At 54.4% G+C, this 26,450-nt stretch overlaps 2 protein-coding genes across 8 annotated transcripts in view; both read left to right on the top strand.

The window, feature by feature from the left end:
- The first annotated feature begins 2,282 nt into the window (after positions 1 to 2,282).
- SLC29A3 (solute carrier family 29 member 3) lies at positions 2,283 to 13,109 on the top strand. 4 transcript variants are annotated; one of them, XM_054832562.1, is made up of 6 exons: positions 2,289 to 2,346; positions 3,184 to 3,457; positions 7,503 to 7,585; positions 8,352 to 8,578; positions 9,620 to 9,782; positions 10,558 to 13,109. In XM_054832562.1, the coding sequence occupies exons 2-6, from the start codon at positions 3,209 to 3,211 to the stop codon at positions 11,225 to 11,227; spliced, it is 1,392 nt and encodes a 463-aa protein (XP_054688537.1). In that variant the 5' UTR covers positions 2,289 to 2,346; positions 3,184 to 3,208; the 3' UTR covers positions 11,228 to 13,109. The 4 variants fall into 4 exon arrangements, with proteins under 4 accessions (XP_054688539.1, XP_054688537.1, XP_054688540.1 ...); XM_054832565.1 differs by having other exon boundaries at positions 2,295 to 2,346; positions 3,184 to 7,232; XM_054832564.1 differs by lacking the exon at positions 7,503 to 7,585 and having other exon boundaries at positions 2,283 to 2,346.
- An 8,443-nt stretch (positions 13,110 to 21,552) lies between these two features.
- Positions 21,553 to 26,450, top strand: part of CDH23 (cadherin related 23) — a 207,333-nt gene continuing 202,435 nt past the window's right edge. For 3 of the 4 annotated variants that reach the window (XR_008577914.1, XM_054832459.1, XM_054832458.1), the window contains exon 1: positions 21,553 to 21,644. The gene's annotated coding sequence lies outside the window, so the exon portion shown is untranslated. Of the gene's footprint in view, positions 21,645 to 21,784; positions 21,823 to 26,450 lie in introns of those variants that run through there. The other variant, XM_054832455.1, reaches the window with a different exon arrangement.

Genomic DNA, 26,450 nt, shown 5'->3' with positions numbered 1-26,450 from the left:
TACGATGCTGAGGCAGATGCCTTCTCAGAAGTGATAGCTTTTTCTTTGCACGTTCATCCCTTTAACCTCAGCCTCCCAAGCTGCTTTCACTGGGCACCTTTTGCGCTAACCCATCCTTCCAAGGGCCCTCATCTGTGGATAGCTTTGGCCAACTGGTGACTGATTGCATCTGATGATCTCATATTGAAACACTCGCTTTGCTCGTTCCCCTTAAAATTAAGCTGGCTCAGGCCGATAGATTGAATTCAGTCCCCGTGACAGGTTCAAAGTACGATCTCTAAGCGTTGACAGATTTATTCTGCCAGAGCAAGGATGCCCGGCAGCACCGGAGCAGCCCACATCAGGGTCTCTCTGACTTTTCCATTGCGTGTTTAGGAAATTTCCTTTGGGCTAGTCCCGCTGGATTTTACGATTCGCTTCCCGTGAGCCGCTCCGTACAGCAGCAAGCTGTACCGAGGGGTGGGGGGAGCTGCTCTGTAAAGCCTGGTTAACAAATTTCAATCTCTTAACCATTACTTTGCCCTTTGCTCCGTTATACCTCCAGTGCAGCGAGGGCAAGCAGCACTATGGGATGCCCGGTATTCCTTGGGTAACCATGAAACCCTTTCTGCTCCGGTACAGCTCGCCTTGCTTTCAAACCAGCGCCGTATGTGGGGTTGGGGTGGAAGAGAAGCAGCCCGAACCCCACTTTGAGCATGTGGGGGTCCCTAAAATCTCTGCGTTGCGGAGGGTCTCTTGAGTGTGGGTAATACTGACTCGAGGGGCCGTCACGGCTTCGGTTAAGCGTGGCCTGGCTTTGTTTACCCTGCTCGGCTGTCACGGTCCCTTGTGCTGATGTGATCCGAGGCTCTTCTCCAGCAGTGGGTTTTTTGACATGATAGACAGCAGCAGGTCAGAAATACCAGGCAAATCCCTCCGAGCTGATGGGTTACTGACTCGGATAGGCTGCGCCATCTCCTCAGGTGCTTTCCCAGCCTGCCGTGTCAACGCAGATGAAAATCCCAAGGAGAAACCTCAAGAGAGAAACCCATGCGCTCCTCTAAAGCCTTTCCATTTCAGCACATCGCCGGTGGGTTGGTCGCGTGCTTCTGCTTGTTTGCTCGCAAAAGGGGCGGGGGGGGAAATATAGAGCGTGTATGTGTCTTGGGCTATTTTGACATCGGGGTGGCCAAGGCCATCTGATCTGCTCTTCTCGAAGGCTCAGAGAGGCTGGAGATGGCTGGTGGCCGGCCCTGGCTCCCAGGCAGTGGCCAGCTGTGCATGCACTGGTGCTGCTGGGAGGTGAGGTTTCCGGGTCCGTCTGCGTTTGTCTCGTAGGCAGTTGTACGTGGAGAAAAATCCAGACTAGACCACCTTGGGGCATTCTGCAAAAATTGGAGACTATTTTGCTTTGATGAAGAAAAGCTGGATACAGGTGCGATGGAGGAAAAAGCAAGGAAGAGACCCAGGTTGGTTATAATTACCTTGGATACTGGAGATGGGGAAGGCTAAAGGTAAACAGCTGGCAGCAGGAAACGTGAGATGTAAAACTCCACTAATTGCCAACACAAGTGCAAACAAATTGGCAAAGCATCTCTGAGTGTAGTGGAGTTGCAGAAAAGCTGGGCCCCCACCAGCTTAACGTTTTCCTGTGTGGCTGCCCACATGCTGAGGAGCCAAACCCCTCTTTGGGGAAGAAAAAAGGGAAAGAAGAGTGGAGGAGAGGAAGAAGGCTAATGATGTTTTCCTTCATAGCCCTCTGGTGCCATCAAGGTGAGTGTATAAAGTGTAGTTTGGAGGAAATTGAGGACTTTAGAGTGAAATTCATCCTAATGAGGCACTGCAGGAAGCAAAGTGAGTGGAGGAGGAGCTCTGGTTTGGGGTCCCTCCTTCTCCACAAGATGCTCCCCATTCCCCACCCTCACCACCCCAGCAGGGGCTGATGCCCTCAGGCTTTGATGCCCTCCACCAAACCCCAAGCTTTTGTTAGCCCCACGCCAGGAGCCAGGCCGTGAATAACACCGATTTTAAGCGAGCGCTTCTGATTTAAAATCGGGGGGCGGGGGGGGGGGCGCATCTGCCAGAGGTCAGCTGGAGTGGCGCCAGGCTTAGGAATTTTAACAAAAAAAAAGAGGGGGAAAGGCGGTCAAAAAAAACAGAGATAAAGGAGGAAAAAGATTTGCGGGAGGCCGTGCCGCGCTGCACCGCCCCTCGCTTCCCTTCCGCGCCGCGCAGCACCGCCCGCGGGGCCGGGGCCGGGGCTGGGGCTGGGGCCGGGCAGAGGCCACCCCCGCCGGGGCGGAGCGGGGCGGAGCGGGGCGGCCGGGCACGGCGGGGAAGGAGCCGGCGGGGCGGTGCGGAGCCCCCGTAAGTGCTGGGGAGGGGGGGCAGCGGGCGTGCGGGGCTGGCGGGAGGGAGGGAGGGATGCTGTGCTTGCCCGTCCTCATACTGAGCGGGTTTCTTGGTTTTGGTTGGTTTTTTTTTTTTTTTGCAAAATCCCTGATTTCCGGCCTTTCGCTCGGCCCTTCCCCGGGGGCGGCTCGGCGAGAGTTTACAAAGCGCTTTGCAAAGCCTGACGGTGCTGCGGGGGTTGGGCGGGCTGTTCGCACCGCCCGGCCGGCGTTGCCGCGGTGGTTTACGCGTGCCTTGCGCAGCCCGCCGGGCTGGCGTTAGCTACGCGACAGGTTCCGAGGCGTCGTCCAAAGCCCGGTGATGTTATTACGCTCGTTTATGAGTCATTTCACAAAGCCTTGACGACGCTGTGTTAGTTTACAAGCCGTTTTGCAAAGCCTGCTGGCGGTTGCGTTGGTTTACAAGGCGTTTTAGAAGGCCTGCTGGCGTTGTACTGGTTTATAGTAGGTTGCTCTGCAAAGCCCGATGGCGTTGTTAGTTTACAAGCTGCTCATTTTTTTCTGGAGCCTTGTATCAGCTGAGATTTCCTGCTTTTGCAAGGCCGCGGGGACGGGTTAATTATTAATTATGGATAGCAACACGGGCGCTGCCATGGCTGAACCGTGTCTCGGGTCGCGTCTCCGGTGCCTTTCGGGGCTCCAGCCGTCCCCGTGCCGAGCCGGTTCAGCTCACTCATCCGGCCTTTGCTGGGCGATTGCAGGCTGAAGGAGGAGGGAGCCGCACACAGCGACTTCAAGCAACAGTTTGCAACCCTCGTACGATAATATCTTTTTTTTTGTTTGTTTTTTGTAGTGTTTTTTTGCAGCGCACCGGCGCCATGCACCCGGCAGCCGGCGGCTTTCTGCCGGACGAAGAGCCCCTGATCGAGGAGCCCTCGGTGAACAGGTACAGCCAGCAAAAGCCAAGCGACCGCTTACATGGGGCCTACATTATTTTTTTCCTCCTGGGCATCGGGTCCCTACTGCCCTGGAATTTTTTCATCACAGCAAAGCACTACTGGATGTACAAGCTGCAAAACTGCTCGGATCAGGCAAGCCCGGCGGGACAGGCAGCGTCCGATCTGCGGGTGAGTGTGCTGCTTTCAAGGCAGAAAAAAAAAAAAAGCTGGTTTCCTTCCTATCTTGCTCTTCTTCCCCCTCCACTCCCCCAGAAGGTGGGTGAACACGCTCTGGAGTTTTGCCTGCTGCAAACCAGGGCTAGTGGTTTATTTGGGGAGCACAAATAGTTGCGAGAAAGGTGCTTAAAACTAAAAGGCGTAGCACTTTGTGGTCTGTCTTTTACCTATATTTGAAGTGCATTTAAAGAATTTGGCTTTAACTGCCCTATAAGCAAGGCTGCCTTTCGTAGGACAATTTCTACGGTGCAAGGTAAAAATCTCTGTGGGGTTTTTGGTTTTTTTTTTGTACTTCATGCTTGGTGAGCCCTCAGGACCCCTCAGGCCTCTGCGCTTTCCCAGCCGGGCTCGGCCACAGCTCCGCGCGGGCTGGGACATAAATTGCCCTGAACTTCTGGCCCTGTGGTGAGGCATCGAACGTGTTGTAGGCATTTTTCTCCCTCGCGCTGGCTGGCGCAGCACGCCCTTCGGAGGCAGCTGCGAGGCTTTGCAGGAACGCCAGCCCTGGAGCGCGTGGGCTTGCGATAGTCTCGATTCCCTGGATGCTTTACTGCTTTTCCTTCAAGATCTGGCAGGTGTGACCGGAGTATCTCCTTGCAGCGATAAACATCTGGCTTTTGGCATATGGGATGAGGAGCTTGTCATGGGACGATTGATGGGCAGGCCTTGGGGTGGCAGGCTGGATGGCCTCTTTTTTTTTTTTTTTTTTTTTTTCTCTCCCCCAAAAAGCCACCTTCTCTTGCTCCTCCTGCCACGGCAGGACTACTTCCCTGTGCCCCCCTGACAAAGCAATGCCATTTCTTTGTGGCTAGAAAAAGTGTCAGCGTGATGAGGCTGCGTCCCATCCTCCTCCGGTTGCCGAGCTTGTTCAGGTGGTTTGGGCACATTTTATTTTTATATAAACACAGAGCCACGTGTGACACCCACGTTTTCTCTCTGATTTCTCACACCAGTACAGTATCCACGGCTGTTAATTCTAATAGTTGCTAAGCTGGCTGTGTTTTCGATGGGAAGGACGCAGAGTGTCACCGGCAGCACCTGTACCAGGACGCTGAAGTACCGGCGTGCTGGTGTAAATTGAGGTACTGGGTGGATTAAACTGATGGAGACGAAGTCCCCGTGGTGCCCGAAGACCACAAATGCTTGCCCCTGTGCTAGCGAGGATGCTCAGGGAGGGGGGGGCGAAGGGTGTTCCGCCAGCACGCAGCATGACGTCCTCCCACGTTCCCTGCATCCCACCCACTCCTCGTGACTTCTGCCTCAGGCTTATCCAAGGCAGTTCTTGGGGAAAAAAAAAAAAAGTTTTCAAGTGGAATAAGTATCACTAGGTGTCTTCTTCCTAAAAACTCGTGCACAGCTGCATTGCTGGCCAGAGCAGCCATCGGTTTGTTGAAAAGATGTTTCTCCTCTTTCTGCGTGGCCCTGCCGCGATGCTTTTTACTTCCTCCGGTGAAAAGCAACCTGGCTTTTCCATGGCAGTCGAGTCTGATCAAAAATAAACAGTCGGCCCCGTTTCCGCCCCGGAATGGCGAGCTACGGTGCTGTAGGCTTACCTACAAACGGAGCTCAGCTCCGGAAAGATGTGCCTGTGCCCGGCAGCCTGCTCTTGGCTCCAGGCTCCTCGCTGCTGCTAATTTCATGCCCCGTGCTCCAGGTAACGCTCCGGTGCCTTCAGCTGCCGCCGTGGGCCTGGATTGCTTTTCCAGCCCGGCAGGAGCCTGGCTGCCGAGTCCAGGCTGGAGCAGAATAAAAACTACTTTGCAAAGGCATCTCGGCAAATCTGGCCGATGCCGGTGACTAATTTGCCACCGTGATGCTTTGTTCTTGTTTGGGTTTTGGGTTTTTTTAAGGTACCGAGTGTGTGCTGTGCATCACGGCAGCGCGTTTGAAGATGCTGTCGTTAATACAGGGTCAAACACCTCCGTGACGCACCTTGGCTCTGCGACTGAGGGATGACACCCTCTTCTGTGGGAGGCAGGCGTCGGGTTTGCTTTGTGGATTATTATTATTATTTATTATTAGCCAGGAAAGGTGTGACAGTCTTTCGGCATCGACATTTCTCCTTTAAAACCGTGGCGGTGGTGGGGCGCTTGGTCCTTGAGTTGGCCGGTCGGGGAGGGCTCAGCAGAAAGGGAGAAGTAGTAGGTACAACTTGTGTAGCCAACAATGTGCATGTCTGTGGTGGGTGGGAGTACCCACGCAGGGAGAAGAGTTACCACCTGGGCTGGATTAACACCTACCAAGCAGGAGCATAGCGGTGAGATGCGGATGGAGCCCGATATTTTCCATTGGTCCGGGCATGGATTAAATTTGCCACCAGCCATTCTGCTGCCGCATTAAACACGCGGTGCGAGGGCTTTCCTTTTTCGCAGGAACAACAGCGATTGAAACCTTTCTACTTGGCTTTTCTTTTCCAGCAGGGTTTGGCCGTGGTAAAATCTCCCAGTGCAGTTGCAGGCTCCTCGGTCTCTTAAATACTTGCCCAGTCCTCTGCCCACCGCTGGTGTGAGCACGTTTGCTGGGGATGAATGAATGTTTCCCCGTGGTGCTCAAAATGCAGCATCTCTGCTGGATTACTTCAAGTCCACTTCTGTTTGGTGGAAAGCGTTATAAAGTCTTTTTTCCTCCTCGAAAGAAAAAGAAGATTAATTTGGAAGTAATTAAATATCCCCGGGCTGGTTTGAGGGTTTGTTTTAAGCAGGTTGGCAAATAAGTCTTAGTTTTAGCAGCCAGCTTTGCGTTTTGCTTTGTCTTTTCTCCTGTAATTCATCATATGGCCGTAGAGCTTTGGGGCTCCTGCTTCGCCAAGCCGACGCTGTGCGTGCAGGCATTTTTGTCTCCATCTGTATGGACCCTCTAGGAGCGATTATTAGATTTCCCGTCGCTTACAGTAAAGCTCCTGATAGGGAAGAATAAACGAACGTGCTTGTAAACTGATTAAAAGACTACGATGTAAAGCTGAAAAAAAAAAAAAAAAAAGGTAAGTAACATGCAGAGAAAACGTGCCGAGTGCCTTCTCGTGCTCGGACGCGATGCGGCCCCGTGTCTGTAGCTAGGTAACTGCAGAAAATGAAAGCCGATCGCGATGGGGGTGGATATGTAGGTCATCCTCTTTGCGAGCGTCGTCCTACCTGCTGGCTGAGGTTCCTGCAGAAAAAACAGAGGATTAAGCACCTCGAGGGGAGGAGATGGAGCAGACACACTTTAACGGCATGATACAGAAAATGGATTGAAAACGTAAGCGCTTGGCTGCAATCTTGGCAGAGAAATCTCTCTCTCTCTGCTGTGGTTATTGCTTTCTGCGTGCCCAGCCTGACCCCTGGGCGAGGCGGGCTGGGGAATATTGACTGATGCTGCAGCCGACTTGCTCGGATGGTATACGAGTCCCCAGAGTAAGCGTGCGTTGAGTCTCAATATAGTTTCTCAATGAGTTTCGTGTGCGCAGAGAGGGAGACCGGGAGGGAAGATAACGTCCCCGTGTCCTCACTCGGGCTGCTTTTGCTCAAGCAAGTTCTCAGGTGTGGTGTCCCGCTCACTCTGCGTGGAGAGGGATGCACGGCTTTGCTAGCCGTCGTGGGCTTTCGAGGCTCTTGGCTAATCATATTAACGCTTTTGTGTCCCAATTTATAAAAACCAGCCCTCATGGAGCTCAAGTAGGTTGAAATGTTCAGGGGGTTTGTCCAGGATGCCAGAGCCAGCAGGAGAAATTCAGACTTCCTTGTTTCAGGTATTTCCTTCACCATTTTTGCTTTTGAATTTGTTATGTCCATAATTTCCTGGGATATCCCAGGGCTGTTGCAGAATTGAAAAGCCCCAGGGTCCCGCTCCCACTGCCCGTTGTCCTGCGCAGCTTTGCAACACATGCTACAGTGCAACATCGTCACTCCCCGTGCATGCTGGACCGTGCTGTATTTAGGACCTGAGATTGACGTGGTGTTCCTCCCTCACCATTTTTTCTTATTTTTTTTCTTTTTTTTTTTTTTTTTTTCCCCGGCAGAACTTTTTTGAGAGTTACATCTCCATCGCTTCAACCGTGCCCTCGGTGCTATGCCTGATCGGAAACTTCTTGCTCGTCAACAAGTAAGCGCTGCTCCGGTCCCGGGTGCGCTAGCTGTGGCTCTCCCCGCTTTTGCCTGCGTCGTTCCTGCGGTTCTCCAGCTTCCTCTTAAAAATGCCATCATTGTCACCAGGGGACCGGCTGAGGAGAGCTGGGCTCATCCAGGCAGAGCAATGCCTTGCTCTGGTCCTGCCAGCCACCGAGCTGGGTTAAGGAACGGACCACCTGTGCCTCGTTGCAAGCTCGACTTAAAATCTAAAATAGCCGCCTCCCCTCGTTTGTACCGTGCCTTATCCCAGATCCAGCTCCGTCTACAGGCGGAGAGGAGTGTGTTTGTGTGCTCCTCGCCCCCTCCATCCTGCCCCCAGGCCAGCCCACCCAGTCTCCCAGCCGGGTAATAGGTGACCTCCGTGCTCAAACAACTCGTTAACTCGGAGGGACGGGACGTGCCTGGGATTGCTTTCACGCAGCCTGCCACCTTTCCCAGGCAGGTTTTGTAGCTGCCGCTGTACGTCGCTGCAGCGACGCGGATGGCTCCTGATTTCTGGGAGAAATGGGTGTTTACAGCTCGGTTGGGCTCAGACTTAGCCCTGCTGATGGCAAAAGTTGGAAATCGCAGAGTTAACGTCTAAAGGCTTCTAGAAAAATCATTACTTTTTATTCCTCAGCTCCCCCCGCCTTTCTTTATTTTCTTTGATCCTTCTCACAGCACGGGAGTTGGTGTCCTCGGCATCGCACCTTCACGTTACACTTTTACACGCAGGAATCTCTCCTTTCCCTTGTCCCCAGGGTGCCCGCCAGCGTCCGGATCCTGTCCTCCCTCTTTGTCATGCTGGTCGTCTTCCTGGTGATCACGATGCTGGTGAAGGTCGACACCTCCGCCTGGACCACCGGCTTCTTTGCCCTCACCATCGGCTGCGTGGTGGTCATCAGCAGCGCCTCGACCGTCTTCACCAGCAGCATCTTCGGTCTGAGCAGCCTCTTCCCCATGAAGAACTTGCAGGCGCTGATCTCGGGTTGGTGTCCCTCAGCCGCGCCGTCCCGCTGGGATCGTGCTCTTGGGTTTTCTGTGGTTGGGTGGTTGGTTTTCGTTCCCTCCTGCGTCTGGTGTTTCGTCATGTGGGGATTGTTTTAGAAACTTAACTTTGCCTTAAAGATAAAGGGAAGTTGCTGAAGGAAAAACAGGCTCGGTCACATGAGCTTTCATTTCTGTGAGTACCCATAAACCAAAGCACTGAGGGCTCAGCAGAGGCCAGGAGAGCGGTGGTCCTTCACCATCCCTGCCTGGAGGGCGAACAGCCTGCAGGGCAGCTCCAGCCAGCTTGACCCTGGTTATTTGTTGTGTGCGGGGAGAAGGGGGGAAGGAGATATGTCCCTCAGCTCCTCTGTTTGCAGCTGGGGGAATCTTCAACTGTGCATTGTCTCCTCCTTGCTGTTCAGCGTTTCCACGCGTTTCCATGAGTGATGAGGGGCGCGTTGGGAGCCATGAGTGATGAGCTCCCTGGAGGTTTGATAACGTTATAAATGTGCTGTGGAACGCCTGACAAACCAAGAGGGGATGGGGAAAAAATCAAGACAGAGAAATTTTTCCCGGGGCTGCGACAGGAGTGTTTTAATGAGTTTAGCCCAGCGGGGGAAATCAGCGCATCCCCAAGATGACGTACCTGTTGCTGGTGGCCTGGGTCCCCGTCTGGGGGAGTGCAGAAAAGAGGCGGTTGGATACGTGCCGGTGGAAAGCCAGGCTTAGGCTCTGGGCAGGGTTTGGACCTTCTCTGCAGGACTGGGCACGTGCAAGCCCAAGGGGTCGGGTCCCATCCTGACCCTTGCACGGTGCTGTGGCCGTGTTGGAACAGATGCAGGGTGGGACCCGGGCTGTGATGCAGCCCTACAAATAGCTGTGTTGCAGCGAGGCGTGGAAATGGAGATGAGGTGGTGGGTCAAAGTCCTCTGCATCAAAGTCCTCCTCACTGGAGGTGCTGTGCGTCGCTCTCTGCCACCTTGATGTCCCTCACTTGTGCCCTGGGCGCTGAGCTCCGACTCTCTGGTCCCTTATGCAGGCCAGGCCATGGGCGGCACGATCAGCGCCATCGCCTCCGTGATAGACCTGGCGGCAGCGGCCGATGTTACGGACAGCGCCCTGGCCTACTTCCTCACCGCCGACATCTTCATCGTCATCTGCATCATGGTGTACCTCCTCCTTCCCAGGCTGGAGTACTCCAGGTGTGTGCAGCAGCCTGCCACGGGCATCCCGCGAGCAGGGCTCGGGAGGGTTTGCTGCTGTCGATGCCAAGCTGGGGTGCTGGGGGGGACCCACGGGATGTTTGCTGTGCCGGTCCCTGTCCCGCCATCCCACCCCCCCGCGCCCCACGTGCTCCGGTGCTGTGCCGCCGCCAGCCACGCTTCCCCATTTGACCGAAACCACAGACCGAAACTGGGCACCCGCCCCAGCACGTGCTGAGTTTCTGGCAAACCTCCCCGGGGGGGAGCGGGGTGCTGGCGCCGGGGCTTCCAAAATGTGTGAAGTCAGCAGAGAGCCGGGATCTCAACCCCCCGCAGCAGGGAGGTTGGAACTAGATGATCTTTAAGGTCCCTTCCAACCCAAACCATTCTGTGATTCTGTGATCTGGAAGCAGCTGGCCAGGTGGGTCCCCGTAGGGCGTCCATATCTGCAGTGTCAGGCGCTGATGTGCATGACCCATTGGTCTTGTTGGTGCTTGCAAGCCCCGAGACCACCTGGCCCCCCCAAATGCCTGCATGGGGTAGGTCCCCCCTGCGAACCACCGAGGGTGTAAAGGGATCCCCGAGGTGGTGGGTCCCTGAGGGTCACCTCTCTGTACGAGGCGGGAGCTGGGGGTGTGATGGGGTCACTGCAACCGCTTTCGCTGGGTTCAGTGGACGTCCTTGTGTCGCTAGCTTCTCTCCTGCTCGCTCTCCAAATCTCTGTGTTTTCCACACACACACTTGGCTAATAATCTCCCTCCTTCTCTTTTTCCAGGTATTACATGAGCAGCCTGAAGCAGAGCCCGTCTCTGGCCACTGTGCTGCCCAACAGCTCCATGGAGGCTGAGGCCAAGGCAGGAGGCACCACAAATACCTCCTTCCTCGCAAAAAGCACAAGCATCCCCCCGCTCCGCCCCATCCTGCAGAAGACTGCCCTCCTCGGCTTCTGCCTCTTCTACGTCTTCTTCATCTCCATCATCATCTTCCCTTCTCTCTCCTCCAACATCGAGTCAGTCAGCAAGTCCTCGGGAAGCCTGTGGAGCACCAAGTACTTTACGCCCCTCACCAGTTTCCTCCTTTACAACTTTGCCGACTGGTGCGGGAGGCAGATCACCGCCTGGATCCAGGTGCCCGGCCCCAGGAGCAAGCTGCTGCCCGCCCTCGTCCTCCTCAGGACCGTCTTCCTCCCTCTCTTCATCCTCAGCAACTACCAACCCCGGGCTCACATCCGGACGGTGGTCTTCAACCTAGATGTCTACCCAGTGGTCTTCACGGTGCTGCTGGGGCTGAGCAACGGCTATCTGGGGACGCTGGTCATCATCTACGGCCCCAAGATCGTGCCGAAAGAGCTGGCCGAGGCGGCGGGGGTGGTGATGACGTTTTACCTCATGCTGGGCCTGGCCGTGGGGTCCGCCTGCTCCGTTCTCATTGTCCACCTCGTGTAGGGGAGCAGCTGCAGGGGATGCCCTCGGTTTGCGGCGCTGCTGTTTGGGTACTTAGGTTTGGGTTTTTCCCCCCCAAAAAGCCAGGCGCGCTGTGGTTTTGGGGCAGGCTGCCTGTCTTGGGTTGGGGGTGAGTCGCATCCGGGGGAAAGCCCTCCTCCTGGGAAGGGGTGTCCCCTGTGCTTGGGATGTCCCGTCAGACCTTTGTCCCTCCCCACCTTGACCGGAGCAAACGGACCAAAAAAAAAAAAAAAGTCTTGTCCTCCCCAGGGAGCTCAGGGAAGCACCTGGGGGTCACAAGGAAACCTGTCCCTCACCCCAGTGCTGGTGGGCAAGGGTGGCTTGCTGGTGCCACCACGCTGGTTTTAAGCTGAAACTGGGGGGGTTTTGACGGCACCTTGGGTTTTGCTGCCTCATTGTTGCGAGTTCAGCCCTGCAGTGTTCTGGTGGTCTCAGGGGCATCACCCTTCATCCAGCTGTGATGGTGGTGTTGGGCTAAAGGGAATTTGAGCCCTGGAGCACCTTCAAGTGGCTAGCAGGGCACCATTTAGGCGGGGATTTCATAAATTCATGCCACAAAAAAGCATATATAAGGGAAACCTGTCCACTTTGACTTCTGCTTGCTTTAATTTTTCCAGTTAAGATTGAATTGAAGGATCATCCACCTCCTGGCACGGTGCTACTAGTGCCAAGGCTGTATGTCGTGGCCAGCCGGAGACCATTTCTCCTGCTGTGACCGCGGCGTGATGGTTGGGGATGCCAACTTGCACATCTGCAACCGTACCTCAAAGGAGGCAGAATGCTAAGTGGTCCCAACCTGAGGTTTTTAAGGTGCCTTTATTCTGCGCTGAGAAAGGTCTATAAAAGCCGGGGAGAAGTATTAGAGGGGCTCGGATGTGATGTTCGCAGCAGAAAGCTGATTAATTTAGGTAGACAGGCGGCATATGGTCTCCAGATGCTTTCGGAGGGGTGAGCCACTGTGACACCCAAAAAGATGGCCCACCCAGAGAGGACTGGCTTTTAAAGTCACTTAAGCTTCCATGTGCAAATGCAGCCTGGACTTAATACAATTATTGTATTTATTTTCGCAAATTGGGTGGATTTATGGTCTAGGAGGGGTGAACCGGTAAGCAAGGATGTAATGGTATAACTTGGCATTGCAGCTGATGCCTCAGGGATGCTATCGATGGAAAATACTTCCTTTAAGTCTGGGTTATGAGCAGATGCTCTGTTAGTGGGATGCTCTCTCGGCATCTCCTCCTCGACCGAGTAGCAGTGAAGCTACTGCGGGTGGTGGGGGTGTTTTTTTATAGAAATCCTTTCCGGTGTTTAGTTTGGTCTCGTTGGCAATGCACGCACAGTTTTGCTTTATGGCTGATTTTTATTTAAACATAAAATCCAGACAGGAGGGGAAAATTTACAGGGTGTGCGGTACCGAGGAGCAGCTCTACGGCACGGGACTTTGCACGTGCGGGCTCTTAATCTTGTCGCTTCGGCAGGTTTGCGGCCCTTCAGCCCCCGACGCTTGGCCAGGGGCTGCTTTGGCCAGTGTTGACCCAGGTGAAGGTCCACCTCAGCTTGAAGGGCAGCTGGTGGCAACTGGAGCGTTACTTGGGGTAATGCAATAGTCACTCGTGGTTGAAAAACCCAAGGCAACCTCGTGTTGGCCACCGAAACATCCCTTTGTGGCCTTCAGTGCTTCCTACTTGAGAGCCTGCGCCGTGGTCTGCTCTCCTCAACTCATGCGTTTCTCCCGGTCCCAAGTACGATGAGATTCTGCTCGTTTTGCTGACTGCTCCGTCATGTTACAGACCAAATACCTCTTGAAACAAAACTTAATTATCCGGTACTGTTGCTAATAAAGTTAATTCTCGATACCGTTCAACTCCTGGTGTCTGGAGTGATTTCTCTTGGAGACGCACAGATGCGTGCACTTTTAGTTTGCGTTTTTCCGTCTGGTTATCCTTCCCTCCCAGCTCGGATTGTAAGCTGGGAGAAATCGCTGACAAGGGTCAGGTGAAGGAGCCCTGAAAAAATTGCCTTGAGAGCCCAGTTACCCTAATTTAACATCTCCAAATGACCTGAAGGTAGGTGTGCAGAGCGTACTTACTGCATCTGCAGGGGAAGCAAGCAAAAAAGGGAGTTTAGCCTTTGTTTTTCATGGTACTCAGCTAAGGAAAGTTAGAGAAATGAGAGGAAAAATCAATACAGGTTCCAATTGGGCAAGAATCAGGTCTGAGTATCAAGTGGTGCACTGCTGGTGGGAGCATCGTGGGATGAGGATGGACGGGCAGCCTGAGCCACGAGCGTGTGGGTGATCCCCCTGCAAAAGGGGACGGGTAACGTATACGGTGGTGCGTGTAACGGCACGGAAGGCATTACTGCCGTATACATCCAAGAGCTCAAGCTACGAAAACGCGGAATGATGAGGGAAACGGTGGTTGCAAGGCAGAAGGGAGGATGCTGCGTCTGCCCCGCGGAGCTGTATTGCAGACGCGTTGGTCGAAATGCACCCACGGTTTATTTCTTGATGGTTTTAAATAATGTGTCTGATTAAGGAAAGCAGCCACCGACCCTCGGTTCCAGCTCAGGGATGATGTGTGCTCCTGGCTCTACACCAGCACTGAGGTGGGACAGCCAGCAGAAACGCTGCGGGCAGTCAAAACCCTACTCCCGGGTATTTAGCTAGGAGATTACGCTTTTCTTCTAGGTCCCAAAGAGCTCTACAACACCAAGTTGCTCCCCAGGTCTTTGGACCTGGGACACCCGAGGTCCAGAAGAAGATCTCAGGTATGGGCTGGGAGCTGAGCTGGGTCCATGGGTTTTCCTTGCCTGTCCAAAAAAGCGTTGCCAGATTTTTCTCTCTTTAATTAACACCATTCCCTCAGCTGCTTGAGAGAGACTAGCAGGGTTGTAAATGTTTTCACCATCTTTCAGCCAAGGAAAGCGGGCTGTGAGCTGGCCGGCGGGGGAAGGACCATGTGCTCTCTGCAGGGCTTGGCCTCATCTCACCGGCGATGCAGGCGCTTGCAAAATTCATGAGAGTGGGCGCGCAAATTGAAACTCGATCAACGATGGGCACGAAGCCCTGCGCGGTGCCGAGTGGCAGAGCCGCCTCTCGCCCAACGCTCGGGGCCAGCGTCGCTGGCAAAACCCACCCGGAGGGTGCAGAGCCCCCGCGCTCCCCCAGCTCTGCGGAGGGCTGGCAGCCCGGCACGGTTGGGACGCTGCGCCTGCCCCGCGCTGGCTTCTCCGACGGCCTTTGGTGTTAAATCCAACTGGCCGAGGGGAGGTGAAAGCCGTGAACTGGCAAAGCAACGCCGGCGATATGGGAGGGTGCGGGGAGCGGGAGGGGGTTGGATGAAAGGGCAGAAAGCGGAGGAGACGCATCTGTTGCAGCTTCTGCTCAAAGGAGAGCGACTGAGCCTATGCCCGACCTTTTTTTGTCCTCTCTTTCAGCTTAGCGGTGCCAACTACTCCCTGCTTCAGAGCTGGAGCCTTTCAGTGTAGGTGTTGGGGGGTTTACAGCAAACAAAGGCGCTCTAGGAGGAAAGGAAACTTTAGTTATGGAGCGATACTCATCTCCCGTCAGTCAGGAGCGACTGTCCCTCTGTCTGCTCTCCAAAGCCTTGCCTAGCCTGTCCCCACTCGGTGGAGTGTCCCACAGGGTGGAAATGCCGCTGCCTCTCCATCTGTGATACCAGCCTTTGCATCACAGAGCCCTGGGCACAGCGCTGTTACCCTTTGGGAGGTGGAAGCGTCTTTGAAACAACCTCGCTATCCTTCAGCATCGCCTTGGTGGTGACCAAGGAGGAGATCTGCTGCCTCTCCGCTGCTCCTTTGTACGTGTTTTTGGGGTAGGACTCATCCTTTCGGTGTTTCGCCGGGACGCGCTGTGGGTCAAAAGCCTACGTGGCTGCAGCGGGACCGCGTTTGGTGGCTCGACTGTGGGAGCAGGGGCCGCAAGGGTGGCGAAACGCGGGTACCTGGCAGGGCACCCGCCCGGCAGCACAGAGCATCCCTACGCGCCTGCATCCCTACCTGTCCCTGCATCCCGACGAAGCTCCTAACGAGCTCCGGGAGTCCCCGTGGACAGCCAGGGGCCAGCCTGCGTGACCTCGTTCTTAATTACCGCCCCGTGGCAGCTTCATTTGTGTGGGCAACGGGGTCCCCGGGCAGCGCCCTGTTCTAGGGCGTGATGCTCTCTGACCCCCGCTCCCCCCCCAAAACCCTGCCGCCTCACCCTCCACGGCCACGGAAAAGACCCATTTCAAGGTATTTTAGCTCTTGGCCCTTTTTCCGCTTCGCGTGTGCAGGGTCGGAGCCTGCCAACCTCCGGGGCTTTGCGGCGAGCATCCTCCTGGAAAGGGGCACGAGAAGCAAGGGCTCAGAATGCCGGCGGTCGTCTTTTTTTCGGCAGGGGCTCGGGGAGGGCCGCGGTCCCCAGCAGATGAGCCGAGCTGATCCTGCCCCTCCGCAGGCGCCCCAGAGGAAAAAAACCAAACCTAAACTCGGCTTTGAAACCTCGCCAGCCAGCTGCAGGCTTGCCCGGCTGCTGTTCTCCTTTTCCATGCTTTATGGAGTAATTTGTACTATATTTACACGACGGTGATAAACAGTTTTTAAAATGGAAGCGAAGAAAACGCTGCTGAATGAATTGTTACAAAAAAGCCCCGTTTGCCATTCCAGCAGGGGGAAAAAAAAAAGGGATAAAAATCACCGTCCTAGGGACATGCTGTTCGTCAGATCTGGGTATTTTTTCCCTTGATTTGTGTGCCTAATGTGAGGAGAAGAAGTCGCAGATGCATGCTGAATTCTGCAGGGAACATATGCATGCATTTAAATCATTTACAGCATTTACTGGTGCAATTGTAAAGCACATTATTTTTCTGCATTTGTAATTAGGCTCTAAACAGATGGTGAAGGACTGTAGCTTCTGATTAGACAGGCTTGTGCTCTGTTGGACGGCACTGTGAGAACAAACTGAGCTGAGAAAGTTTTCTTCCTAATTTATCACGCCGTGGCGGTGGGGGGGTAGCGTATCTGGGACTGGTTGAGCACAAACTCCAGCGTGCCCGTAGCAGGCAGGGCGAAGCCGAACGAGCCGGCGGGTCTGTTCCCTCTGCCGTCCCCGCGTGCTGATGGATGGGGTGTGCACAGACACCCCCCCCCCCCCCCCCAGCCCAGCTTCGCTTCCAGATTTCGTAACCCTGCCTCGCTCTGCGCCGCGCAGCTTCGGGTACCCAACAGCGCAGGATGGAGCGTCTGCTTTGATAAATGCTTTTAATATGAAACAGAAGGTTTGGGTTTGAGAAGGGGCTGTAAAGCGGGAGCAGGCTCCAGGCTCACGGCTGCGTGCGAGGAGCGAGCGCGCGTGCCCGGCGTTAGCTCCGCTCTTCGGCATCGCCTTTTCTCCGCCGCTTGGCGAGGTGGGTAGAGGTCTCCTGCACCCCAGGAGTCCCCCCTCGCCGTCCTGTAGTCCCACAGAGGAGAATTTGTCAGGTGTTATTTGTACTTCTTCCTACAGCTTCTTATAGTCCTGGCTTATCTCCTTCCGTTCCAAGCGTGTGAACCCAGCCAAAATGGGTTCGATGAGAGGCGAGTGGAAGGGCAGAGCAACACAGAAGAAGAGCACGACGTGGGCCTGAGCAGCTCGGGTGACCCACGGGGCTGGAAGTCGGGTCGCTGGGCGAGCAGCATAGGTGTCCTCCAGGTTTCCCCCGAGGCATCTGTGTGACCAAATTTACTTTGTGTCTCCTTGGCTTCTTCCCTCCCAGCTGTGCAAATGGTGATCACCTTTCCCTTACGTTTTTATCCTGCTGCTCCCCTGGGTTACCATCGAGGTTACGCACAGGGCTGCCCAAGAGTCGGCCAAGAGGAGGGCTGTCGTGAGGATGCTATGCCTGTAGATGGCACCTTTTACTCTGCCTCTGCTGAGGAGGACAGAATAACTGAGGGAAGAAAAACCTGGCTGGTGAGGTAGAGCTGAGAGCTGAGTGAAGGATGCTTGGGGTGGGTGGCATGAAGTGGCCCAGGGTAGTCAGCCCCAGGGGAATAAAGGACCCGGCTCCCAAAGCTGCCCCCCTCTCACCGTCACTGCTTTTACTCAAGATTGCCTGTCGCAATCGTCACCAAACGGTCGCTGCTCTGTGAATTTACTAACGTTCCCTACCAGTAGGAAATTACACCGAGGGCTGTTTCAAAAGCTGGCGAAAAGCACCTCCAGCTGCTCAGAGAGTCGGTGTGAAGGGGCTTTTTCCACCCTCATGAACCTCTTCCGGCTACAACAAGCCCAGCCAGGGGCCACTGGGCGCTCTCAGCGTCCTGAGCAGGGGACACGTCCTGCTCGCTTCCACCAGCACACCTTGGGCTGCTACGAAGGAAGACGATGCGTTTTGCAGAGGCGCTGCTTTGGGGTCTGCAAAGGGCAGAGCTTCAGGGCTTCGGCCAGGGCTGTCTGGGGTGGTCCGGCAAGGCTCTGCGGAGCTCACGCCTCCATCCTTCTGCCTATCTAGACCCTGTTGCCCTGGCCCAGCTGGGGATGCCCGGTCCAGGGGTAGCTCAGCTGGAGCCGCCTCTAAATATGAGCCGGCAGATCTCCGATGAAGGATGCCGCGTGAATTGGGTGTGCGCTACAAATCTGTGCCCAGCTCCTGCCCTTCCCACCACCTTTAAACACATTTGCTTTACCCTCCATGTGGACTATCCACCTCATACGTATGCAGTATTTGAAATGCAGTACTTCTATATTTCTAAAGGAGCAAAAAAAAAAAAAAAAAAAGAAACCAGCTGCTCTTTCAGCGCTTTTCTTCTACAGAGGGAGAAAACACGAGCGATCCCTAAAACTTTGCTCAGATTCCTCTCCAGCCTCCTTCACTCATAAATTCCTAAACAAACAGCGTGATCCTAATATTGGCCTTAAAATTCTGTGTGAAATGGACCTGGAAATTAATTTCACACCGCAAAAACTGGCTCACCATCAGCTGCAGCACAGGTGGTCGAAAAATGAAAACCCACGACCGCTGTACAAATTAATTCTGCAACTCGGGTGAGAGGGTAGCACGGGGGTTAGCTGCCTCTCCTCCTCCCATCCCAACCCAAACTGCGACGTGGGATGCTGCAAAGCTGCGGATGGTGGAGGATACCACCATCCCCGAGGGGCTCGTGGTCTTGGGGGGGGACGACGCACAAAACCATTGTGTCGTGATCATGGGCTGCCTTTTCCTGAGCAAAAAGCCCTCCTGCTCTTTCACACGGGTTTTATTTACCGAAAGAGGATGGTAGTTCAGGGTAGCACATCAAGGGATGCTCGTGGGAGACTCCTAGGGAAAAGGAGGCGTGAAGAAATGACTGATGGTACAATATTGCTTGTGCTGGTTGTCAGGCAGCTGATGTCCGTGCAGACCCTGGGGTTCACGGCAGTACGTGGTCCGTGGCAAGCAGAGATAATTCAGTACCTTAGCTTGGCAGCATTTTGCACGTGCCTGCGTTTTACCTGCTGTCCATGTGATATTTCATCTATTTAAAGATTTAGAGATGAAACAGTGGTCCCACCTTTCGCAGCAGAAGGGCCAGGGAAGGCAGAGAGAGGAGCGATACACCGTGGGGATAGCTGGATGGAGAAACGTTCTGCGGTTAGATAGAAAATGAGAGGGGGAGAAGCCCTGCAGTACAATTTCAAGGTTGAGCGAGTGGTGCCAGGAGGCTGCGAAGGCTCTGCCTAGCTGCTCCGCTTTCACAGGCGGGGCGGAGGGAGGAGGTCACGGGATATGGCTCAAAAAAAGCCCCAACGTTTCCCAGTCATAAGCCCATGGAGAAAGGCTGGGATAGCAGGGACGTTATCCTAGCCCTCCTGCTAACCGCTGTGCTCCCTGCCCTGTAGGCTTGGCACTAATTGGGGTGGCCTCCGATCCGAATGGCAACTGGGAGCACCCCTCTGCTTGCAATGCATCGCTTCATTTTAATCCCCCCCCCTTCTCCCCCCCCACCCCCAGCTATGGGCTTGTTAAAAGGCAATTGCGACAGCGCACCCCCCACGGGCCGCGTCTCGGATTGACGGTGCTTCCTTCAAACAGGAGCTTGGGAACGTCAACTCAGTAAGTTGGTTTGAGGTCCAGCCTGCACGCAGCTATTGCTGTTGCTGCCTGATTTAAACCAAGCTTGACAGAGAGATACAGCTCGCTGGATACCGAATTCCTGGGGGTTTTGTGAACCGAGGCAGTGAAATCCCAGTAGTCCTCTCCCCCGATGGGAAAAGCTGCAGACCGGGCTCTACCGGGAATTGGACCACGAGTCCAAGCCGGATCCACAGGAGGAACTCGGCTTTGTTAGAGCTGACTTATGTAAAACAGGTGACAGGTCTTCAAACTGGTCAGGATGAGAGCTGAAAGCCAGCCCCCCGCGGTGCGAAGCCAAGGCACAGGAACCGGGCAATGATTAAGCAGAAGAGAGGTGTGCTTCTATTTAAATAGAAACACTGACCCGAATTCATCATGAGAGTCATTAAGCGAGACATCACTTGTGCAAAGTCTGGCTGCAGACAACAACCAGGCCTGAAACGTGTCTTCAAGTTGCTCAACATACAGTTTTGCTTTGGTTCCCCCTCCCCCCCGTTTTTTTGTCCTTTCTTCCCCCAATTAGTTCCCTGACTTTATGGACGCAGCTGGGATCGGCACGGCGCAGGTACCCTGACTGCGTGCACGCTGCCTGGCGCCAATGAAGAGCACAAAGGAGGGATGAAGAGCCCGGGAGGGGGAAACCACCCAGATTGGCATGGGCTCAGCTCAGCGGGATGCTCGGAGCCCTGCACCAGCAGTAACCTCTGCGCCCTTTGCACTCCTCGTGACCTGCAACTTTAGGACAAGCTCAGGTACCGAGGGCAAATCCTGAGCAAACCCCTTACAACCCAGGTGTGATGGGAGGAAATTATTTGCCGGCACCTTCGTTAACTGCAGGTGGCTCATTGCACTCAGCTATTTGTCAGGGACTTTTGTTTTTAACCCCAAAGCAGCTGCAGGCATGCCAGGGCTGGCTCTGGTGTGCAGTATCAGCTTCAGCCCCCTCTTGCAGCTTAACCAATTTGGGGGAGGCTCCATCACTCTGGGGGGGGGGGACTCCCTGCAGTCGGGGGGCTGCTGCAGACCCCCCCCTTCCCCAGGGCCGAGGCGAGGTCACCAGGAGCAGCCCTCTGCCCAATTCAAATCAATCAGCCCAGGAGCTGTGGTAATTGTATAATTAGCAGAAGCTGCTCAAGAGAGGCGAAGGCTTAATTATCCCCTCCTGCTCCTGCAGAGGCACTTGCCCACTGCCGCTCCAGGAGGAGGGATGCAAAGGTGAGTGGATGGGAATGCTCCCGATATTGCCAAGCAGGGCTCCAGGAGGGGCTTTAGCAGCACAAACTGCGCTTGTTTAGTGTTTTAATTAGAGCTGCTCGGGATGGGGGCCGGTGGGAAGGTAAAGCTCCTCCAAGCTGCAAGCGGTGGGAGGCTGGGGTACGTGCGTGCGGCGGGGCAGGACCCAAAGCCCTGGCTCCTCCTGGGGTTTGGGGACGTGGGGTGCTGCTGGGGGCCGCGTCACCCCCTTGGTACAGGGACTGGTGGTGTTGCATGCTGTTTTCTATGCCTTTATCGTTTCGAAGAAGGCAAGAAATGGGGTGAAGCGGTGGGATTTGGCTGCCATCCCCGAAATTGCTTGTAAGGAGGACTTGGATGGGGGGGCAGGGGTTTGCCCCCTGATGTCCTGCCGGGAGGACCTGGGGTTGGAGGGACCGGTGACAAGAGCGCGAAGCGGTTAGGTGGATGCGTGTATTGGCGTTGTGGCAAAAATAACGCGGTGTCTGTAGAAACGGAGGCCCCGAGTGCCCGAGGGAGAGGAGCTGGAGAGGAACGACTGCCGTGCGGCTCTCCTGGCACGCCTGCCAGTGTGCTATCGCTTTCCCGCTCATGTATGATTCACGCGCTGCCCGGGCCTGCCAGCCGCTCTCGCACACGGGCCAGAAAAATAATAATACCCCCCCCCCCAAAAAAAAAATAGAATTTAAACCAAAGAGGCTGAGTTATACACTTCACGGAGCCAGTGCCTCCTGCCTAGGGCTGAAGTTGGTTTGGAAGAGGCAACGGGGGGTGAGCCTGGGATTTGGGGGGGTGGGGAGCGACTGCTGCCGCACCGGGGGTCCCCGGAGGAGGGGGGGGGGTGGGCTCGGTGGAGCCGGCGCTGAAATACCCGTTACCTGGGCAAGGGGCGCTGCGCCGCCCGCCACGGCCGCCGCTCGGGCTCCCTCCCTCCCCACCCCTTCCTCCTCCTCCTCCTCCTCCTCCCGCGGCGGCTCACTCGGCTGGCAGGGCGGCGGGGGCCGGCAGCCGCGGGGGGGGGGGGCATGGGGGGTCGCCGCTGACACCGGGCACCGAGACCGCCGCCCCAGGTAATGCCCCGGGAGCTCTCTTTATTCCGCCTTTATTTATTTGGGGGGGGGGGGGGGTGTACGCGGAGGATGCGCGGAGCCGCCGGCATCCCCCCCTCTCTCCGGGGGGCTGCTTTGCGCGCCGGCCTCCTCCCAAACCTCGCTTGTCTGCTTCCACCGAGGGGACAACTTGGTTGGGGTGAGCGCTGCCATCACCATCGTGTTTTTTTTTTTTTTTTGGGGGGGGGGGGGCGTTCAGTGCGGTGGTTTCGATGGCAGGAGCCGCGGAGCCCAACCTTTCTCCCTTAGAGCAAAAAATAGTAAGAATAAACGCGTTGGTGTCTGCTGCCCTACCCCCCGTCCCCAACCCCTTCCTCGGTTTTAATTATTTTGAGTCGGGCTTGGAAGGAGGCGGCGGTGAGAAGCTGCAAAGTTTCTCGGGCGAGCCAGGGCTGAACTTCTTCAGAGGCGTGCGGGGCCGGGATGCTGCGAGAGAGCTGGCGTTGGCTTTGGGGGGGGGGGGGGGGGGGGGGCGTTGGGGTTTTTTTTTTTTAATCCCTTCAAAACCAGATGAAATGGGAAAATAGCTTTTCAAAACGACAAACTTGCCCTGAGTGGTTTCTTTCTATTTCTTGAGAAACCACTTTATTTAGATTTTTTTCCCCCTCCCTATTTCTTTGCTTGCTCCTCTTAGTCTCTGACAACCTGCAGTCCTCTCTTATTTAAATAAATGTTTTCCCGACCGCCTCAAATACCGACCCCCGCACACCTCCAGCTTGGCGTTGGCCAGACATCTTTAGCTTTGAACTGCCTGGAGTCATCACTGGAGCATTTATTTAAAGAAAATGCTCAAACTTCAAGAGTCTGGTCCCTATTAAAATACATTACTCTCTCATTTTAAGTCGTGGAGTTTGTTGTTTGTTAGGGGTGTTCCGGCTGTAAGCTTTTTGTGGCAGGGGTAGCTTTTCCCCGGTGTTGTTTTTTTGATTTGATCTACACGGCACCAGCCCCTTTGTTCTGATCCACGATTTTTGGATGCTGTGTGAAGGTAAATAATAGCAGGTGCCCGCTTGCAATTAGAAATACAGGTGTGGGGGCTTTGTTACTGGCATTTAATTGGGAAAATACAAAATTTGTAGTGTTGGTAGTAAAAACTTGTCAAAAAACCCATCCCCTAATAAGGCTGTTGATTAAGGCAACAGTTCTTTTTTTTTTTTAAAAAAAAAAAGTAAGGAAAGGGAGAAGGAAAAGCAGAGGTGGGGTAGCTGATCTGGCCAAAGGATGCGGAGGACGGGGTGATCCGCTGGTGAATAGCGGAGCTGGCTGGGGTGGGCGCACACCCCAGGACTCCCCCATGGGTACCCTGCACGCAAAGGACAAACCCAGCCCCGTGCCAGCGATGCCCGGGGGTGCTGCCAGCACCCTCTTGCCAACCACTATCGTTTCCCCAAGCTGCCTGCCTTCTCTTGTCCACCAGCGTTTGGGGGGGGATGCTGCAGTGGGAAGTTTTCTGTGCTAGTGCGTGGGGTTTTGTTGTTGGTTGTGGGGTTGTTTTTCCCTGCGCTGGGGGAAAAGCCCTGTCTGGCAGCAAATCCCCCGGGCACGACTGATGCGGAGAGATGCAGGAGGGCTGGCAGAGCTGCCGCTCCCCCGTGCCCACCATGCCCGGGCTGCAGGCGATGAGCCCGGGGTCTTCCCGGCGTGTCCTGCGGCAGCCTGGGACCTACACGGCAGCGTTACGGGATAGAGCTGGTGCATGAATCTTGTTTGATTCAGGGTATTCCCATGGGAAACTCATCTTTGTCAAAATCCAGGTGGGTGTTTTGGGGGAGGGAGTTTTACTGCTGTCTTTCCTTCTCTCCTGCCCTGGGGAAGGAGGAGAGGAAATCCCTTTGCAATTACATTTTCCTCCTCCACCCCCTCCCTCTCCAGGCAAAGCTCTCTTGTTTTGGAAAGCAAACTGTAGGTTTTGTAGCACCAAGTTGACATCGTGTTGTGAAAATACAATGTTCTGTTTTAAGACCAAGTTGTAAAACACTCCCTTTATGGGAAACTGTAAAAATCGATGTTATCTTCTTTTTTTTTTAAAATTTTATTTTATTTATTTGTGATAAGTGGGAGAAACAATGTTTGCAAGAGGTGGGAGCTGCAGAGCTTGGCTGTTTGCTGTAGCAGGACCTGGGAAGTGCACCCAGCCCATGTGCAAAGAGGCTGCGTGTCCTCCCCGGGGGGCATCACCTGAAAACAGCAGGTTGGTAGCACCAGAAACATTTTTCTCCAGAATAATGTCCATGGTATGGTAGTGTCTCTGCTAAGCTGATGGAGGTACGCAAAGAAAAAGGGCACTGCAATCCCCTTTGGTGCACGCCCCAGGAGCAGCCGGGGTGGTAAGGACATCTTAAAAAGGATTTAATTTATGAAGTTTCTTAAACGTTCTGTGCTGATGGTCTGGAGCATGGATTATTTTTAAATTTAAGAAGCTTTAGCATATGGGGTTGGCTTGATGAGGGGCTGGCCTGTGGCCTCTCGTTAGAGTGTAAAACATCCCAGCTGCTTGCAGCTGGGCTATTGCAGCCTGGCTGATTTAGCTGGAGGTTTGCTTTGTGCATATAAATAGTTCAAAGCACATCCCAAAACTTCTGTGGTTTTTTCCCCACTACAGCGTCTGTCCTGCTTTTTGCAATAAGGCTTTTAATAACATTACAGAGGGGTGAGGGTTAGTTTGGGGTTTTTATGGCCCAAGACCTACAAACGTGAAAATTGATGCCTTCGTGCTTGCCTTGCTATCAGACCCTATTGCAGCGTGCGGGTTCTGCAGCTGAAATGGGGAATCCCGGTGGTTGAGACTCACCCAAATCTTGGGGATGTCCTGGAATTTACCCATGGTTTGGTAATGACCAGGACGCTATAGCTGGGGCTGGAATAGCGTATATGTACAGGCTGTGCTATGCAGGGTGCTGAGCTCAAAGCCTCGGTCAAGGTGGGCAGAAAACCTTTGGTTGTGGAGTCTGGTGGCTTTCAGTCTGTGAAGGTGTTTGCACGTGGCTCTGGTGGGAGCTTGCTGACTAGGGTGTGCTCCATGAGCGATCAGAGGGGCCATGCTGGGTGCATGTCTCTTCTCTTTTTTTTTTTTTTTTTTTTTTTCTTCCCCTGCTAGACAGCCTCACAGAAGCATCTGCTTGAACCCACGCCCCGGGTCCAAGGACCTTGCTGGATGTGTCTTGCAATGGAAACTCTGATCTGGGTGTGGGAGGGCTGTAACGTCCCCTCCCCAGCCTCTGCCGGAGCCAACCCTGCAGCGAGGCTTTTTGCCATCCTCGGCCTGAATCGCTTTGCCCTGATCTGTGCGTTTGATAGAAGAGCTGCTCTCCGGGGGAGCAAGAGGTCCTGCTTGGAGTATGCTGGGGGGGAGAGTCACTGTGGGCAAAATCCTCATGGAAATAGGGGCATGTGCTGGTGCCTGGGCTACTGCAGCTTTGAAAAGAGCATGCGGGAGAGGGGTCTGGACAGATGAGAGGGTCCTCAGCCATGGCTGGGGTCCTAGGAGGGCTTGCACCAACAAGCCTGTCGCTGGTGACGAACGACTGTCATTAATCCAAATAACTTCATCTCTGCTGAATGCCTTTGTCTTTCAGTTTGACCCCCGGCTCTCAGGGGCTGCTGTTTGGGATTGAGGGATCTTGGGTTCTTTTTTTTTTTTCCTCCTCCTAAGTAACCCCATCTTCCTTTCCCTGTGCTGCCTCTACTGCTTTGGTGGTTTTTTTTCCCCCCCGCTCTCCTAAAATTTCAGCCAGCGAGTGATTAGCCACAGCGTGCCCACGGTGTAAGTCCATCAGGCAAAGCATCGCTTTTATTAGCTTGAACAGCCAGTGGGCCTTGAAAAGGGCTGTTGCAGCAAAGTGCCTCTCGCTGAAAGTTAAGTGAGCTTTGTGCAAAAGCAGCAAGGACACTTCTCTCTTGATTTGGACGAGGCAAGAAATGGCCTGAGAGCTTTTGCAGCTCGGGTTGCTCAGTGTGAGGGTGGGTTGTTTTTTGGGTTTTTTTTTTTGTTGTTTGGGGTTTTTTGGGGGTTTTTTCCTCCTCCTCCAAAGCCACCCCTATTTCTCTCTCTTCTTGAGATCTACCTTTCCAGGCTGCAGCTTGAGTTACCAGGGGAATGAACAAATAGCCTTGTTGCTTCTTTTTAGTGGTGCAAACACCTAGCCTGGAGCTTAGGAGTAACCAGAGGTTGGGGTGAGGTCCTGGGTGCCCACGTACCTGGGGTGCTGTGCTGACGGGGGCAGGAGGGGGGGCTTTGAGTGGCATCCACCGCAGTGAGTGTTTGCCAAGGAAGATGGAGTGAAATATAACTAACCCGTCATCTTTGGCAGGGCTTTGAAATGATCTTTGCCTGCTGATTGTCAAGAGCTCCTGGTTCTTGGCTGATGGCTTGCGCTTGAAGTTGATGCTGAATTTTTTTATCGCATTGCTCGCGCTGTTATGGGTGTATTTCTTAGAGCGAAGCTTATAGTGTGCTTGCTGCTGCAAAAAGGTGATGCTCACGTTCAAAGCTGCACCAGAGGGTGGCCAAGGAGGGATGTGCCATGCCGGACCCTCGTTATTCTCGTTATTCTGTGAATGGAGTGGGCAATATTTAGATGAACACTATTGTTTTCTTTAATTCCACTTCAAAGATGTCCTCTCTTCTTCTTCTTTGCTTTAAAAGCCCCGAACCAAGCAGCAGTTGCGTGCTCGCGTCTGAAGCAGCGCAGGCAGGAGCGCCCTGGGATCTGTGAGCGCAGGCTGCGTGGCAGCGTCACCAACCCGCTCAGAAACGTTGTGTCGGAT

The sequence above is a fragment of the Grus americana genome, chromosome 7 (assembly GCF_028858705.1).
Source record: "Grus americana isolate bGruAme1 chromosome 7, bGruAme1.mat, whole genome shotgun sequence".
In the NCBI taxonomy this organism is placed as follows: Eukaryota; Metazoa; Chordata; class Aves; order Gruiformes; family Gruidae; genus Grus; species Grus americana.
Note: the sequence above shows the minus strand (reverse complement) of the source record. Positions and strands in the feature narration are given on the sequence as shown.

Coding starts and splice junctions, on each gene's coding strand:
- SLC29A3 (XM_054832562.1), top strand. CDS start 3,209: ATGCACCCGGCAGCCGGCGGCTTTCTGCCGGACGAAGAGCCCCTGATC. Junction 8,579..9,619: donor CTTGCAGGCGCTGATCTCGG/GTTGGTGTCCCT, acceptor TCCCTTATGCAG/GCCAGGCCATGGGCGGCACG. Junction 9,783..10,557: donor CCCAGGCTGGAGTACTCCAG/GTGTGTGCAGCA, acceptor CTCTTTTTCCAG/GTATTACATGAGCAGCCTGA.